We start from the raw sequence: 18,756 nt of genomic DNA on the forward strand, positions 1-18,756 counted from the left end.
GGGATAGTTGGGGCTCAGGGAATGAATCATGGGCAAAAGCAGCTTTTTTACTAACCTTGTTCTCAGAAACAGCGGAACTGTTTCTGCTGAAACTTAAAAACAAGAACAACACAGCCTGAGGCAGACATCAGCATGGAAAATTTCTGCCAAAATGGCTTAAGTCAGGCAAAATTATCAGCAATTGAAAACAGGGTCTTATGATAGAAAGTGTTAGGCAACCTTAAGTTTAGGCATCTCTATCTGCACTGCTTGTAATGCACGCCTATCTGACTATTATATAAGCCTTCTATAACTTATGCTGGGGCTGCCCCAAATCAGGGATTCACAAAGGTGGTGTAAAGTCACTTTTGCCCCCCAAACTCTCTCTGGACTGTGTCTTCTGTTACTCATCTCTGAGGGGGTCACAGGACAGAAATTGGCCCCTAATAGTGTGTGTTTGTTTTATTTTCTATTCATTACTTTGTGGTAGTTGGAGTGGTGCCCTGGGTTACTTATGAATAGTGTTTGTGCACTTTGCATGATCAATTGTTGATTAATGTTTGATCAGGGTGCCTTGAGATCCTTGGCTGGCAGATGCTGCCAGAGTGCAGTTTATGGATAACATGCCAGAACTTCAGTTCTGTTTGAAACATACCTCATAGCCCCCAGTCCCATTGGTGGAAATGGGCCCTTCCTTTACAAAGCGGAGTGGGGAGGGAAACGGAACGAGACAGCAGGAACCTTTGGCGGCTCTCAGCCATGTGGATCCATAGCGATTATGGGAACTTTGTGTAGGAGCAGGAATGGATGAAGGGAGGCTAGTCTTAAAAGCAGCAGGGATCGGGGAAGGCATAGCCTCAGTAGGAACAAGGACGCATTGGAGAGGGCTTTAAGAGAGCATGGAGGGAGATGACCGGGGCAAATGTTGGTGGAGATGCGGCCCAGGGAGAGAAGGAGCAGACTGGGGAGCCTTTTAGAAGACAGGCTGGCTTCAGCAGGAGAGATGGAAAGATTGGTATGTCTGGTGTGAGGAGGCCTGGCCCCATGGGGACTGTGTGTGGGGTCCGGGGGACAGTGCAGCATCTTATGGGACATAAACCACATCACCTGCAGCTCATTTTGGACTGCAGGACAGCTCCCGACCTCTGCTGGGGGTCTGGTCACAAATGGCAGTGTTTGCCTGGAGACCTCCTAATCAAAGAGTATTAGGGAGAGCGACTCCTTGTCCGATCTGTTTACCTTTCACCGGGGCGCAGGGAGATCGGGGGAAGAGGGGAATCAAATTTGTAAGGTTCTGCCTAGATTAGGAGACATGCGTCGAATCAATAAAGCCTGGAGACAGAGACAGGGAAACAGCAAGTGAAGAGCTGTGATCCTCTGGCAAAGCTTAAAGGGGACAGAAAATTGGGGGTGATCCTCCGTCACTCCTGGGCAGCTGTGAGATGGAGCGCGGGGTGTGCACGGGTAGACTGTAAGGACTGGGTGGGTCTCTGGCAACATACAGAGCCCTGCGTTGCAGCCCCTCTGAATTCAGCCCCGGATCCTCCCGGATCCTCACTTTGCACAGGACAGTTTATAGTGAAAAGTGGGCCCTATGTCACAAATTTCAGGAAAGGTGGTGGTGATGGCCCTGTGTGGATTGGAGTCAGGAGAATCGTTCCCAGCTGTGCCACTGACCTGCTGGGTAACCTTGGGCAAGGCCCAGCCCTTCTCTGTGCCTCAGTTTCCCCAGCTGTAACATAAGGGAATTGGTGCCACCCTTTGAAAAGTCCTTTGAGGCCTGCCTACAGATGATAACGCTTCCCATGCAAGGATCTCAAAGTGGTAATGAATGAGTAATAAATCAGGTCTCTCAACACCCCCCAGTGAGTTGGTCAATGTAATTAGCCTCATTTAGAAAATGGGGAAAGTGACTTGCCTACAGTCACACAATGAGCCTCTGGTAGAGCCGGGACTAGAACCTGGATCTCTGGACTCGCAGGATCTTGCTTTAACCACTAGATAATGCTCCCTCTCTTGTGCTCAATGGTTATTTTTCTTTCTTGCTCTAAAGATCCCCTCCAAATGGCCCTGGATGGAGATATGGCTGATCTGTGTCTCCCACATAAAGCAACACTGCTATGTATTTTAGACATGCTGATGAAAGAGTCTAATAGCCTCAGATTAATGCATTCATTCCCAATCAATTGAGGGGCTCATTACACTTCTCAGACACCGCCTTGCCTCTGCTAAATCGGCCTGGGGTAATGAGCCATTCAGCCGCTGCTCTGCAGTGCTGCTGTCCCAAAGTTGGGGGGAGAGAGTGAGCGACTGAGGCTGAGAAAAAAACAAACAAAGGGATGGGGGGGGCAGAGTGTCCTTAAGGAGCACTGCGGGATGCTACTCCCAGCTCCTCCAGGGCAAAGGCAGGATTCACTGTAAATAAGACATCAGCGTTTCATTTGGGTGAGATGCAGATACACAGGCAGCTGAGAAGAGTCTGATATCAAGTGTTTGCAGGCCTCTCTAGTAGCAGACACCGCGCAGGGGGGTGAGTGCATCAATCTGTGAGTGCAACAGTCTCCAGCCAAGAGAGACGACGGTACCAAAAACATTGGCTGCGCACAAAGTGACTCCTATACCTTTCTGCTTGTCTGATAGGCGCCCAACTTATAGAAATCACACAAGGGTGCATTCCCTATGTAAGACTGGGGCTTGGACAGACAGCAGCAGAGTCAGCAAAGAGCAGCGAGGGAGCTGCACTATCTCCATCCTGCGATTACAAGAAAAGGGATAAGCCAGGATAATAGATCTCAACAGGGATGTTTATTTTTTTGTTCTTCATTATAAGCTTAGAAAAGATGTGATTGGTAGGTAGATAGATGAAAGATATAACAGGTATGCAGATCTAGTATGTGGAGAGAGAGCTGGTAGGTAGATATTTAGATAGAAATGGAAATTCAGTCAAAACTTTGGATTTTCAGTTGGTTTCACATTAAAACCATGAATCTCCCTGGCTTTTGACCATCATTTGTTCACAGATCCCACATCTTTCAGCACTCCTGGCCCACGTGTTTTCCCCAGCACATTCCGTCCAGCTCTTCGAATTAGCTTAGCGTCAATGTTTGAACGGTCCATAGATGAACGTGAGTATGATGCATGTGGCTCATTTGTTGCGATCATCTCTCAAGGTGTGTGGTTGCGTGGTGAGGGCAGGTGACTGGGAGTCAGGTCTCCTTGATTCTGTTCCATTACTGCATGACTGTGGGCAAGTCACTTTTCACCGCATGACATGGTGAGGGAGGGGAGCTGAGTTCACCAGGCTCCTCTCTCTCCAGCAGGAGGCCCCATGTCTTTCATGAGGTCCCTCCCCTGGAAGAGGCTCCTCCAAATATGCCTATTGCCCCATGCTGCCGGCTTCCCAGCTGCCAGCAAGCCTAGAGCCACTCTGTGGCTGTGCTCTGCCTCTCCCTGGCTGATTCACAGTCAGAGAAGGCAGTCAGGAGCCAGCAGGTTGTGAGGGGAAGAGGTAGGGCTCGTCAAGATGGGCTGGTTCCCTCAGGGCAAAAATCTTCCCTGACAAGAAGGTAACCCTATAGCCGTCCAAGAAAACAGGCCAGTCCACAAGATATAAGAACCTGGGATGAAATCCTGGCTCCAGTGAACTCTCTGGGAGTTTTGCCATTGAATTTAATGGGGACAGGATTTCACCCCAGAGTTGCTGAGTACCCATAATTCCCTGTTGTTGTTAATGGGAGTTATTTATGGGTGCTCAGCAGCACTCAGGGTCAGGCACTAAACTAAACACCCTAAGGCTGGACCTCTCAGAGCCTCACTTTGGCTATCTGCAAAATGGAGCTGCTAGTAATAATGCCTACCACATTGACTTCTGCTTGTGGTGCTTATCTGGCCCCATTACTGCAATATCTGAGCACCTTACAGTCTTTAATGTATTATCTATGCAGTACCCCATGAGGCAGGGTCATGATCTTGCTGCCATTGCAGAGATGGGCAACTGAGGCAAAGAAAAGCTAAGTGACTTGCCCAAGGTCACAGTGGGAAATCGGTGGCAGAGCAAGGAACTTAGCCTAAGTCTCCAGCTAGTGGCCTAAACATTGGGTCATTCAGTCCTTGCCACTGACTGACATGGTTAATGTCTGTGAAGGGGCTTTGCTGTGAAGGGGAAGTGCAAATCATGATCACCATTCCCCACCATTGCCCTCTAGAATAGGCAGCCAAGTCCTTTTTCATTCCTGGAGCCCACCCTGAGATGAGAAGCTGCAGGCTGCAGCAGCTGGCGTCCGACAATCATTCCAGCGGACTTGCTCCCGCCTGGAGCCAGACGCCGAGGAAAGGGGAGTGGGGCAATGGGAAATGGGAGAGAGCTATTGTCAAATCCCCAGCTTGCCCTTTCCGATCTAAAGTTCACTTGTAATATTTTTCTTGACTCCAGTTGCTAATGCGTTTTGTTCTCCTGAGTGCGCCGGGTCCGACTTCCTGCGCAGCCTTTAATTAGTTTCTGGATGATGACATCTCCGCTGAGAATCATCCAGTCGTGTCCCTCCGATCTCAGGGGGAGATAAAGGAATCTAATAAAGACATTCAGCATTCCTAGGTGATGGGTTTGACATGCTTTGTATTAACAAGGAGTAGTGTTCAAACTTTCACTCTCACTCTGTTTCAACACTTTTCAACTCACTCCTGTGTGGTGACATTTCACAAGGGGATTAACAGAGGTACCATCAGCTCTGAGGCCTTGTAGGATGAAACAGAGATGGCTGGGAAGAACCACAGTCTTGTGACAGAGAAGGAGGGCAAGGAGGGTGGGAAGGAGTCATTCTGTGTTCGATTGGCAGTGTGGTTACTTTGGAGATAGCTGTGAAGAGCTCACCTTGTTTACGGTGTAGTTATAGCTGTGCTGGTCCCAGGCTTTTAGAGAGACAAGGTGGGTGAGGTAGCATCTTTGATGGGACCAGCTTCTGTTGATGAAAATGACATGCTTTCCAGATTACACAGAGCTCTTCTTCAGAGCCCACTTTGGTATTCTGTGGGTGGGTGTCTCAGAAGCTGGATGGATGATGCGGGAGTCTTGAAGTTGTCATATTTCTGCCTGTACTGCAAAGTATTTCTTGCCTTACCGGGGGAATTCCGTACAAGAACATGGAGTAAAACAGATACTTGGTTCCTGCGGTGTAGCTGGGATTTTAAGATTCCAGAATAACAAGTACATAGGTGCTAGTTTATTTTGTATCCATCTATCCATCCATCCCCATCCACACCCATCTGTCTAATCTATCCTCCATTCATCCCCATCCACACCCATCTGTCTAATCTATCCTCCATTCATCCCCATCCACGCCCATCTGTCTAATCTAGCCTTCATTCATCCCCATACACCTTTCTCCCCCCCCCAGCCCCCCAGGATACACACCTACCTCTCTCTCCCCCTCCCACCCCTTACCTGCTGGCTCTTGGAGATGTGAGGTTTTGGATTAAGTTTCACCCATCTCCAACTCAACCATTTTATTTCCAAGACTAAAACAGGGACTGATGGGTGTTGCAAAAGGTGAATCACCCCTGGATTTGACTGGAGAACACCCTGTTCTATACTATTCTATTCTGATTCTTTACATCATGTTCCCCACTTTGTTATTTTAGCCTGTAGCTTGAGATACAGAGTTTGGATTTCTAGCCAGGACTGTTCCCATCTGGAGTTTTGGAGGCACCCCACTTTAGAAATAAGGGCCAGCTGCAAAGTCCAGATTTGGACATGGGCTTCCCCAAAGTTGGGGGGGAGGTGTACTGAGAACCAGGGCATTGGTTTGGACCCAGTTTCCATTTTTGCCTGTCTCAGTTTGAAACAGAGCCCAAGCCAGAACCATTGCTTGAAACGCCTCCTTTCCTTCTTTAGGGAGCTGGCTAAAATGGATCAAATCATAACAACTAAACTATTTCTTACCATTAAAAAGATTTGGCTTTCAGTTTAATTAGGGGGGGCAAGGGGGTAGCAGGGAAGGATGGGTGTTGGTGAATCCATATAGAGACCTGGAATGAAAGGGAACAAAACCAAATAAACTGGAGAGAGACTGAAACGAATCCCCAGATCCAAATAAGTTGGATGTTCTGTGGATACTTGCAATCCAAAGTGAGATCAGGAGTCAGAGTTCTCAACACTGAATAGTAATACGTAGCTCTATACAGCTCTTTTCATCCATGGATCTCAAGACCCTTTTTAAAGGACTTCAGAATCGTTGTCACCATTTTACAGATTGGGAAACTGAGCCATGGGGAGGTGAAGTGGCGTGCCCGAGGTCACTGAGCAGCAGTGATCTATCCACTAGGCTATATTGTTTCCCCTATTTATAACAGTGTTAACCAACCCCCCCAATTCTGGCCATCCCTCAATCTTTGGAGCATTCAAAATCTGAATCCAGGCTTGGTGATGTAGATCCAGCTGTCAGGAAGAGAAAATTCTGGATACTTTGGTTCTGATTTTCCTCTGAAGGCACTGTTACTCTGATGTATCCCCATTGCCTTCAGTGGAGCTAGTCCTGGTTTAGACTGGTGTAAGTGAAATCTGGATTGGGCTCCATTTTGGCATCTAGCCCCAGTGTGTGTCTACAGAATCCTGCTGCTTGTACTGTGATTTATATCAGCGTCCACAAATACTGTACTAATGCCTGATTGGAAACTCCTTTTCTCTTCCCCCCTGTAATGAATTATGAAAATCTCTTATCATATAACATGCTGTAGAGATGTGTGTAAATAATTTTATGTCTTCCAGCTCAGAAGAGCTTTGCTATGACAGCAGGCTCTGTTATCTGGTTTGGAAATCATTTAGACACATCTCTGCGGCATATGATACATCTCATTAGGCCTTATTTTAAAGAGAGCAATTGCTATTAGTTATTTATTAATTGCTTATTAAGGCAGTTATGTATGTCCCTTTCATTTCAGGCATCTCATTTCATTTTTTCAGCTGTGTACAGCTTTACATAGTTGAGGCTGAGCTCTGCACACCTGGAGGTCGGGCTGGCAAAGTTGGTATTATTCCGCCTGTCCCCTGATCTCCCACCCCTTCCTGCAATCCTAGGTTTGCTTGGGGGCCACTTCATAAATCAGAGCAGCTTTAGGACGGCAGTGAATTATGACAGCAGGGATAGCGCTTATTAACCATCCTGCCAGCCCAGGATCATTGGAGCATGCATCATGCTCTGGCTCTGCCCCCCAGCACCACTGCTCCTGGCTTGCGTCATGTCAGCTTCCATCTTGTCCCCTGAGGAGAGAACAGGTGGCATAAAGTCAGCTATTCTGGCCAAGGATTCTTCCGCTCTGAGGGAACCCTCAGCTACCTGTTTAAAGCAGCTTGAAGCCCACATTGTGCCACCGGAGAGGGGCCAAGGGGACTTACTGGAGGGCAGGACAGCAACCGAGACTTGCAGAACCAGATCAGACAGTTGGTCTGTCACATTCCAGGATGCAATCCAGACCAGGGAGGGGTTGTGTCACCACCTCCCCTGCAACCTTGCGTGCTTCACAGTGCTTTGATGTTGCAACTCCCAACCTGGGCAAAACAGTCAAACAGCATGTAGGTCACACCCTGAGTGTCTTTGTATGACTGCAGTCCTGGTCCAGCAACTCGGACACTAACAGCCTGTCAGCGACACACCAGCCACACACTCTGGCTTCCAGCAGCCTGGGTTACTGCCTGCAGGGTGACCCCAACATGCTCGCAGTCCCGAATGTTCCCCAAAATGTGTCTTCTGCACTGTCCAGCCCTCTCCTGGATAGTTCAGATGTCAGTTACACTTGGGAGGGGTCAGTATACAACAGTTTGCTACTTTAACTGCAGTTAGCAAACAGTTCAGTTGAAACACAACACTGGATTCGTTTTTATGAAAAAATATAACATGTTTATTTAACTACAAAGACATTTTAAATGAGTACAAGCGTAAGGTATTAAAGTCAGAAATGGGTACAAGAGAAATAAAGATAAAATGCCTTCTAGTAGCTAAAACTTAACAACTAGACTTGGTTCAAGGTAAAATAAGGATTTTTTATCACTACCTCCTCATGTGTTCCCGCCCACATTGCTAACCAACATGAAAAGGCTGGTTCCTTTGACTTCTTAGATGAAAGAGAGAGCCAGAAGGAGATAAAGGAAGATCGGTAGCCTGGTGTGTTCCCCCCCTCAATTTTATAGTCCGATCACCCTTTGAAATGCATTTTCCTGAGGGTTAACCCTAGATAAAGTTCCTTTTTGCTGTGAGGATGGAGACGTGGGGTCTTGTGGTGAAAAAGGTTCCACGTTCTTGCTTGCTAAAATGCAGATGGATCTATTCCTGCCCCTCTTCCTTGCCACTCGATGGCCACTTGACAGGTGATTACCAATCAGTTTTGATGACACCTGGCTAGAGGCATTAGCTTGTGCTTTGTCTTTGAGGAACCGGTTTACCCCTCTTGCTGTCTCAAGGACCCTGTTTACTACTTGTATGTAAATTGATGTAAAGACGTATTTCTTTGGTTAGGGCAGACCTGTTTAACAACTTCTGTCTGGTCAGGGCTATATTGGCTTGAACACCATCATATGGAGGGAATTCATAACTTTGCATATAATGTTGCTACCCTCATTTCACCATGATATTCTTGATCAGTGAGTTGTTAGTTTTCAAATGATAGCTCACAAGGCATATTTTGTACAAAGATTATTACAATAGGGTGTAGGGTGTGAATACAGGGGTGCATTCGGTCACATGGTCCCACTGGCCCAGTGTCCCACTTCCGGCCATTGCCTGGTGTAAAATAAAATGAACCCATAAGTGTCTGTTTGCCTCGTTGTGCAATGCTAGACAAAAAGGGAGGAAATACCTTCCTGACCACTCTGGAGAGATCAGCTTATGCCCTGGAGCATGTGATTTGATTGCCACTGTCATAGCATGCAAAACTGCCAGGGTGTTTAAGTGATGAGGGGGAAGAAATAGCAAAGATCCCTTAGCAGGATAGAACTGCCCCTTAAAGATTTCAGTGCACAAGGTGGCATCTCTTTCATTGTGAAGAACAATGGCCCCTGTTCTATGCTAACAATGATGTGAACAAGGTGCAACTGATTTGGGGAGTGGGGAGAATATGGTCTTCTGGCTAAGTCACTTGATCAGGACTCAGGATAGCTGGAATCTTTACCAGAGACTCCCCGTGTTTCCTTGGCCAGACTACTTAGTCTCTCCGTGCCTCAGTTCCCGATCTGTAAAATAAGTCTAACCCTACTTCATTTCTCCCATGCTTGATCTATTTAGATTGTAAATTCTTTGGGCAAGGATTGAGTGTCACTATGGGTATGTACAGCGCCTAGCACAATAGGGCTCCCATCTCAACTGGGCTCTCTCATACAAATAAATGATAATTAACAGCTTCATTAAAGCCAATGGACAAACACAGGTGGAAGACACCGGAAAGTGTGGCTTTGAGACCTTGATTTTCCTCACTTATATTGGCATACCACCATTGACTTCAGTTGAGTTGCTCCTAATTTGCACGGGTGTGACAGAAGGATCAAACCCTCTGCGTTTTGCTGTTCAAACAATGTGGCATTAGAATGGCACATGCTGATTAGCTGACCTTTGTAAGTGCTTTAGAATACAGATATTACCCAAGGAGCAGCTCTCCGAGTTTTCTCTCTGGCTCCCCTTAGGAAAACAAGCACGAGAGGGAGAGGAGACTCCGTGGAACAGTGTGGCAGCAACTACAGAGGGATCTGTACTTAGACGCTGACTTCCTGAGTTTCCGGGGGGTGCTCGACTCCCGCTCCACCCCAAGCCCCGCCCCTGCTCCACCCCAAGCCCCGCCCCCGCTCCACCCCAAGCCCTGCCCCCGCTCCACCCCAAGCTCCGCCCTGCTCCACTCCTTCCCCAAGCCCCCACCTTCACTCCGCCCCCTCCCCCCCAACGCCTCCTGCACACTGCTGAACAGCTGATCATGGCAGGCAGGAGGTGCTGGGAGGGAGGAAGGCGGAGCTGATCGGTGGGGCTGCCAGTGGGTGCTGAGTACCTATGGATTTGTATATGCCAAGAACTTGTGTGTGAATGGAGATGGAGGGAATTGGTTTGCATGCAGCCGGAAGGAACAAGATGGTTCTGGAGGCCAATAAAAGGATATAGGGCCTTTCACTTCTAGGTCACTGTGATGGATCCAGGTTGGCAATGGCCAATAGTTGCCTTATATAGCCTACAGCTGAGGTGGATAAGTATAAACTGGTATAAACTAGCCATGAATGGGGACAAACTGGCCATGAATAAACTGAGGCTAGAAATTAGAAGAAGGTTTCTAAGCGTCAGAGGAGGGAGGTTCGAGCACAGCTTCCCAATAGGTGCGGGGGGCTGTGGGGGAAGAGTGGCAAACAACCTAACTAATTTTAAGATGGAGCTTGATGAGTTTCTGGAGGGAGGTATATGACAGAGCTGCCTATGGTAGCAGGGGATTGCACTCGGTGACACAGAAGGTCCCTTCCAGCCTTGTGTCCTTTGTCCCTATATGGATGAAGGGTGATGTTCTATGTAGTGTTTATTGGAGACAGTGTGATCTAGTGGACATGGCACTTGACTAGGAGACTTGGGTTTTGTTCCTCTCTCTGTCTCTGACCTGCTGTGCGATGGTGCTCCAGTCACTTCCCCACTCTGTGACTCAGTTTCCTACTCTGTAATAAAACACTGTGAGGTCAACTGATGAAAGATGCCATCCAAGACTATTGTTAGAAATAGAGAATCTGCCTGTTCGATGCTCAGGCAGCTGCCACTGTGCATTTCAGATTGGTTACAGAACTTTAGTGTTATTTTCAGTCCTTTTCTCTTTTTAAGGGGAACGATTATTAAATAAAGAACTAATATAATGTTCCTTAATCTGAAACAGACGTCACCTAGGCTGAAAAATGCAATTGCTGTGCTTTGTGTGGGGAAGGAAAACCAGTAGTACTCTCCAGGGATGGTCCTTCGCTGTAGCTAGAGTCGCATTCTGGACCCTTGATGTAGGATGTTCTGTACACTTCTGTAAGGGCTGTTACCCTCTGACGTCTGTTTGAAATGAGTTTGTTGTGTTCTCAGTCCAGACCGCAATACACCATGGTCTGTATCATAAAAACCAACCACACTCATTAATGCCCATGCTAGCAAGAAGTCACAGGTTTAAATGGGCCATATCTATGGATGGTGCTGATGTCCCCACCCCCCCACCATAGTATCTAAGCATCTAACAATTTCTAATGATTCTTCCTTCACAACACCTGTCTGAAGTAGTGCAGTGCTACAGATGGGGAACTGAGGCACAGAGGAAGTAAGTGATTTGCCCAAGGTCATGCAGGAAGTTTGTGCCAAAGCAGGGAATTGAACTCAGGTCTCCCAAAACCTAGATGAGTGCCCTAACTAGTAAACCGTCCTTCCTCTCTGGACACCCAACTCAAACTTCCTCTTCCACAGACACTAACCTCCCCCTTCAACCCCCTAGAGGGGACGCCTCCCATTCAGGGGCAAGGGAGATTGACTGCAAGAGCCAGATCTGCTTGCTGGCTCAGCAGTAAGCACTCGGATTTTCAGTGTGCTCGTGAAATATCCAGTCCAGTTGTGCAGACCCAGGAAGTTTGGATTGTTCGGCTCTGGCTGAGAGAAGAGGCTGAAATCTGGGGTCCTTATCTGAGCCGAGCAGAGCTGGCCGATCTGAACTGAGGAGCGCAACATGGACGCAGAGACTGAGCACATCAGGAACCAGCTGCTCCAGAGAGAGAGCTCAAGCAGCAAGGCGGGGAGGTGTGGCAGAGGAAATGAGTAAGGACTTAATGCCAGGGGAAGGGATTGACACCATCAGCACAGCCCTCGAGGATGGGGAAGATAGATGGGGAGATAATGGTGATGGGGTGATGGCATGGACCGATCAAGGAGGCAGAGCCAATGATGTTTATCCTGCTGAGTGTGTGGGTGAGAGGGATGAAAACTGATCCTGGGACAAAGCCAGGGTGTGTTCTGGGGACCCACAAAAGGGGCTGAATCAGCTCAGAACAAAATAAACACCTTTCCCAGCATCATGGCAAAGAAAATGAGATCAGCAAAAACACAGGCCCCGGTCTGGGGAAATCTGCACGCTGCAGGCTGGCGCTGCCATGTTTAATCATAGAATCGTAGAATATCAGGGTTGGAAGGGACCTCAGGAGGTCATCTAGTCCAACCCCCTGCTCAAAGCAGGACCAATCCCCAACTAAATCATCCCAGCCAGGGCTTTGTCAAGCCTGACCTTAAAAACTTCTAAGGAAGGAGATTCCACCACCTCCCTAGGTAACGCATTCCAGTGTTTCACCACCCTCCTAGTGAAAAAGTTTTTCCTAATATACAACCTAAACCTCCCCCACTGCAGCTTGAGACCATTACTCCTTGTTCTGTCATCAGCTACCACTGAGAACAGTCGAGATCCATCCTCTTTGGAACCCTCTTTCAGGTAGTTGAAAGCAGCTATCAAATCCTCCCTCATTCTTCTCTTCCGCAGACTAAACAATCCCAGTTCCCTCAGCCTCTCCTCATAAGTCATGTGTTCCACTCGCCTAATCATTTTTGTTGCCCTCCGCTGGACTCTTTCCAATTTTTCCACATCCTTCTTGGAGTGAGGGGCCCAAAACTGGACACAGTACTCCAGATGAGGCGTCACCAATGTCGAATAGAGGGGAACGATAACGTCCCTCAATCTGCTGGCAGTGCCCCTACATATACATCCCAAAATGCCATTGGCCTTCTTGGCAACAAGGGCACACTGTTGACTCATATCCAGCTTCTCCTCCACTGTAAGCCCTACGTCCTTTTCTGCAGAACTGCTCCCGAGCCATTCGGTCCCTAGTCTGTAGCGGTGCATGGGCTTCTTCCATCCTAAGTGCAGGACTCTGCACTTGTCCTTGTTGAACTTCATCAGATTTCTTTTGGCCCAATCCTCTCATTTGTCTAGGGCCCTCTGTATTCTATCCCTACCCTCCAGCGTATCTACCTCTCCTCCCAGCTTAGTGTCATCTGCAAACTTGCTGAGGGTGCAATCCACACCATCCTCCAGATGGTTAATGAAGATATTGAACAAAACCGGCCCCAGGACCGACCCTTGGGGCACTCCGCTTGATACCGGCTGCCAACTAGACATGGAGCCATTGATCGCTACCCGTTGAGCCTGACAATCTAGCCAGCTTTCTATCCACCTTATAGTCCATCATCCAGCCCATACTTCTTTAACTTGCTGGCAAGAATACTGTGGGAGACCGTGTCAAAAGCTTTGCTAAAGTCAAGGAACAACACATCCACTGCTTTCCCCTCATCCACAGAGCCAGTTATCTCATCATAGAAGGCAATTAGATTAGTCAGGCAGAGAGAGAGATGCCAGGAGCAAAAGGACTGGCAACAACGAGAGAATTCCCACCCGGGATGCCTTTATTTATTTATTCATCCTCATCTGGGTGCAGTTCCATCTGCAGCTTCCATTCGGCTCGAGATTCCCCACCCTTAGCCGTAGAAACACTGGCCCAATAATAAAACATTTTAATATAGACGTAATGGGATTACTACTGAATGTTAAATAATATCAGATTTATATTTACGGTCACTTATTTATTAAGGCTTTTCTCCCTTGTGTAGTAAAACCTTACACTCTATCTGTTAAGTCTCAAGAAAGGCATTTTAAATAATTCATTCAATTAATTATTCAAGCATTTAATTTCCATACAATAACCGTTGTGTTAAATCTGAACATTTCATATTTAATTTGAAAGGGTAACTAAAGGCTCCTCTACCCCTGTCACTCTCGTTTCCTTCCCCAGGTACTCCAGTGTCACATCTGCCTTGCTCCAGGTGACATTGATTCAGGCAAATCTTTTCATTCTTTGGGCACCTAAAGATTCCTCCCAACCCCTTCCTGAGATGTGGGCGAGGGGGTGTGGGCTCATTGCCAGTTAATGCATAAGAGGCTAATGATCGCGGCTCGTGTAGCTAAGTGGATTTATGTGCAAAGATCAGAAAGTGCATAATCAACTGATTATATACTATTATACGCCAGGCCAAAACTGTCCCAGGCCTCCAAACAAATCTAACAGCTAATTTGGTGGTAAGATGGAGAATGCAAGTGCTCCCAAGTAGGAACAGCAGAGTTGAAAGATTAACCTTAACCCTGCCTTCTTAAAATTGTGTTTTAAAATGTGGCTACTCTTTACATTTGTCAGTTGATGTAATACAACCTGGAATGTCTAATGCAAGCGTACGTGTTGCTAAGTGATATTACAGTAAGTAGCGTCTTCAGACCTCATGTACTTTTAAGCCTCAGTGAGCTCTACAAAACAAGCCAAGTTTGATGAAAATGGATTCAGTAGTTTTAAACTCATTAATGGCCCAGAGCTGCATTAGAAAGGAAGTATGGATTTAGAATAAGGCACTGCACTTATATTTGGGCTCAATTGCTTCCTCTTCTTGTAGGACCTTGAGCAAGTCCCTTGATCTCTCTGCTTCAGGTCCCCATCTGTAATGTGGGGATAATAAATACTTCCTTTTTCTGTCTTGTCTATTGAGACTGTAAGCTCTTTGGGGCAGCGACTGTCTCTTATTGTATTTACGTACAACTCCTAGCACAGTATGGCTCCAGTCTTGGTCACAGCGGTCAGGGCATTGTTATGGGGCACACTCACCCTGAGAGCGCCTCCTGGCATCAGCACGTAATGTTGCCAGTGTCCTTGGCTCCAGCACCTCCTGCCTCCCTCTGGGTCTTCCGTACCTCAGCCCTCTGGCCAAGTCATGGAACAGCTCCTTCCTTCTGAGGTACTCAGAGTCCCCTCTGATGTACACAAAAAGTTCTTGGCCCCTCCTATGTCTCAGCTCTCCAGCCTGAGCCAACCCCAAACTGTTGGGCCTGTCCAATCCACCGGCTCTCTTTGCCGAGCTAACAACTGGAGGTTCCCTAGGGTGTCCCTTTCCCAGGGCTCTGACAGTCTTTCTTCAGGGCTCTCCCGGTCACCTCCAAGCCCCAACTCAGGGCTCCTCCCCTACAGGAGCCCGTGTGCTTCCTGTGGGTTCCCCCTAGCCTGTAGTCCCATGCCTGCCCCAAGGAGAGCACTCTCTTCCTTCCTCTCACCTGGCGTTGCCCGTCCTATCTGAGCAGCCCCCGACGTATACTGTTCCGGCACTCTTCTTGTAGAACTCAGACGTTCTCATGCTGATTGGCTAATGAGCCAGCACCTGGAGCACCTACCTGCTCCCAGGTGTAGCTTGCAGGGTCAGCATGGGCCAGTTAGGTCCTGATTCTCCCTGAGGGCCCACTGTCCCGAGGCCATGCCTGTCGGTGTAACTGTCATACAGCTAATAATAAACAAAATTCCATCTCCTCCAGTAGGCAGAACTGCTAGCAGCAGAGTGTGCTTTAGCACCATGCTGGGGCGTTGGTTCCAAGGGGAACACACAAGGTACATCTGCGCTGGAGCTGGAGGTGGAGTTTCCAGCTCGGATAGTCATACCTATACTAGATCCGATTGCCTGGCTAGTGACTCAAGTACATGCCTCGGCTTTTGGATGGGATCATACTTAGGGCTACTTGCGCCGCTGTGGCTACCCTTCCAACATTAGTGTACTGACTCGGTCAGAGCGAGTGTGAGTATATCTACCCAAGCTGGAAATGACACCACAAGCTCAAAGTGTAGACATACCCGCAATCCAATTAGACTGGCTCTTAGCAAGAGCTGAGATGACTCACCGAAATCTATGTACATTTCATCCACTATCATCTTCATGCACTGCCCCAGGAGCTCTTCCATTCTGCCTGCATTTGTTCTGCTCTTGTCCTCCGGTGTATGATTACCAGATTAGCCGTTGTGTTCAAAGTAGGGAAAATGAACTCCCAGCAGTCCTTCACATCACAGGGTAATTCATTACCCACCTTGTTTCCACTTAAAATGTACTTTAACTATACTTCAAACCACAAACCCTTAATCACGCTGGCATTCACAAAAAAGCCCCTCTTTTTATTTTATTTTATTTTATTTTATTGCCCAGGGCTAGCATGACATAATCCCTTCCAGGCTGTCTCGGAGCACTTTATGGATCAATAAATTACTTACCTGTGTGGCAGAGGCTATATGTGCAAGGAAGGCCACTGCGGTTGCTCTGTCTCAGCCAGTCCTCTGGAAAGGTCAATGTGCGTACCAGCTCATCGGCCATGCGTGGGAATCCAGAGAGATGGAGGTGGTGTACAGCAGAGGGGATGCTGTAGCCCATGGCTGCCTTGCGTGGCTGAGAAGAATGGGAGTAGCAGTGGTTCTTTACATTATTCATGAATTTTCAGCTGGCATCAATAACATAGCTCCATTGAAGTTGATAGAGCTATGCTGATCTACAACCCGCTGAGAATCTGGCCCTACATTTCCTCTTATGGAAAAGTCCTGTAGAAAATACCGTAATGATGAAGAAACCTTGAGGGTTCTATGCAAAGTATTCAGAACACCTATGGAATGTATAGAATCCTTTCTATAGTTTTTTTTTTTTAACCTATAAAATTCCATAGCAGGGACAGAGTTTTCTATTAAATGTGATAGGATGGTCCAATGAAACCCTATAACAGAAAGGCAATTATTTTCTTTTCAGTTCTACAGGGCTATTTTCATGACAGTTAAGAGAGAGTTTGTCTCGCAGAGACCTCCTCTCCCATTGGAGATCACACAGATCACATCCCATCCCCTGCTCACATGGCAATGTGACATTGAGGAAGGCTTTAGCTGTTTTCTTTCAACTGTCTTTAGTGCACAGAGCACTAAGCCCCTTTGGAATATGTCTTGTCATGCTGTTTCCTTTTGCTCTTCATTTCATATCCGTTCTGCTCCTTCTACTCTCCTCCTGCTCATGTGTCCTTATAGACAGGACTCCCTGTTCCCCTGTATGTGTCTATAGCCCCTCATGGCCAAGGTGGAGTCTGCTCTGCCAGACAGCTTTGGCCAAGGGAAGCCACATGCAGGAACACAGCAGGGAAACTCCCTTCCACCTACCTCAGGGATACCTGTTCCAAACTCTCCAGAGTAAACACGCTCATCGGAATAGTACAACAGATGTAAGAAAGGGAAATACTTATTTACAGAGGGATGGATGGAGAAAAACAACAGGGGGAGAAGATAGGGGGAGTGGCAAAACAGGGTTACATCCAGCACGAGGACCCATGGCCCCAGGGCTACCACAGTATAAAAGGATAGATGCCAAGAGCAATGTGTCTAGACTCAGAAGTCAGGAATCCCGGGCAGAGTTCCAGTACAGCAGTGAGCCGTGGGTGCAGAGCCAACGCTGGGCGTAAGCAGACGAAGCAATTGCTTAGGGCCCCACGCAGCTCAAGGGGGCCCCCTATTCACTTTTCATTATGTGTTGCGGGGGGGGGGAGGCCAAAAGTATTCCTGCTTAGGGCCCCCAATGGACTAGCACTGCCTCTGCTTGGGTGCTCCTGGTTATCTTCAGCGCCCATCCGCTATCAACAACCAACCCGTCCGGTGTCCTGCTGCTCTCCACAAACCCACACAGAGTAACAACCCGTCTCTTAGCTAGCTACAGCCTCCCTCCTTATTCTCCGTGCAAAGTCACAAACCCCAGTACTCACAGCTCCATACAGTTCTGGTCAACGGTGGCTCCAGTTTATGCTTCTCGTGTGATTCCTTCCTGGCACAGTGCTCCTTCAGGGTCCCATCTTGGGACGTCCCCGGTGAGCCACTCTGTTCCTCCCAGGCTTTGAGCTGATTCTCGCCTGCTTCGCTGTGCGAGGGCCTACTCGCTGTAGGAGCCTGGAGCTACAGACACCCCCACGTCCCTCTCATGCGCCCTCTCTTGACTCCCCTCCCCTCAGAACAGCCGAGCCTTGCACTGCCTCAGGACGAGGTTTTAAAGCGGCTGTGCTCCCTAAACCCCCCGGGGTTACACATCCTACCCTGGACATGCTGCCCAGCCATCTGGTTCTCTTCTCCCCCATGCCCTCCCTGGACATTGGTGAATAGCAGCGCAAGTGGCTCTCATCCCTGAGGGCACCACTGTGTTCCTCTCCTGTGTAGTGGCAGCTCCTGGAGGCAGCTAGGCTGGCTCTTTCTCCTGGCTTCCAGCTTCTTTCAAAGGCCTCCAGGATCTCCTTCATGATGTAGAGGTAGCTGCAAACAAGGGGCTTGAATCAGCACCGCGCTATGCGTGAGCTCTGGGCACCCCACCAGTGGGAGCTCCACTGGCCCCAGTTTGGGAACGCCTGGCAGAGGGGGTGTTTTCCTCCAGTGAATCCTCTTGAGGACATGATTCCAATGGAAACGGGGTGGGGAGAAGGTTAAGGAGGGATCTGGGGTTAAGCATATCCGGGAAGGAAGTGGGGGATGGGGGAATGTCACCTCCAGGTCCTTCACTGCCATGTTAGATGGGGCTGATGGGCTGTTGCTTAGCTGGTAATTGTGAGATGGGGAGAATCCACCTACACCTACAGCTGCTCATCCACAACTACTCACAAAAACTCCCCCGGCCCTCCCCAACACACACAACCTGGAGAATTAGAGTGAAACTGTCAAACTGGAACCTGCTGCCTCCTCACTTCTCCCTGTATGTCATTCCAGTGTCTCCCAAAATTGTTGAGATCTCTTCCGATATCTCCGTCAACGAAGGCGGCAACATCAGCCTCACCTGCATAGCCACAGGCAGACCGGATCCTACAATCACCTGGAGGCACATCTCCCCCAAAGGTAAGATGGCCACATGCGGCCTCATGCATTCCTAGTGCTATCCCTGCAGTAGGGGCTTAGGG

The 18,756-nt window shown here is 48.3% G+C and overlaps 1 protein-coding gene across 6 annotated transcripts in view; it reads left to right on the forward strand.

Annotated features, from left to right (window-relative positions):
• Nucleotides 1-18,756, forward strand: part of NTM (neurotrimin) — a 671,163-nt gene that overhangs the window by 566,547 nt on the left and 85,860 nt on the right. For all 6 annotated transcript variants that reach the window (XM_074936558.1, XM_074936557.1, XM_074936559.1 and 3 more), the window contains exon 4: nucleotides 18,569-18,694. In XM_074936558.1, the coding sequence (XP_074792659.1) occupies nucleotides 18,569-18,694 (126 nt within the window). The remainder of the gene's footprint in view (nucleotides 1-18,568; nucleotides 18,695-18,756) is intronic.

Source organism: Natator depressus, chromosome 22, assembly GCF_965152275.1.
Source record: "Natator depressus isolate rNatDep1 chromosome 22, rNatDep2.hap1, whole genome shotgun sequence".
NCBI lineage: Eukaryota > Metazoa > Chordata > Testudines > Cheloniidae > Natator > Natator depressus.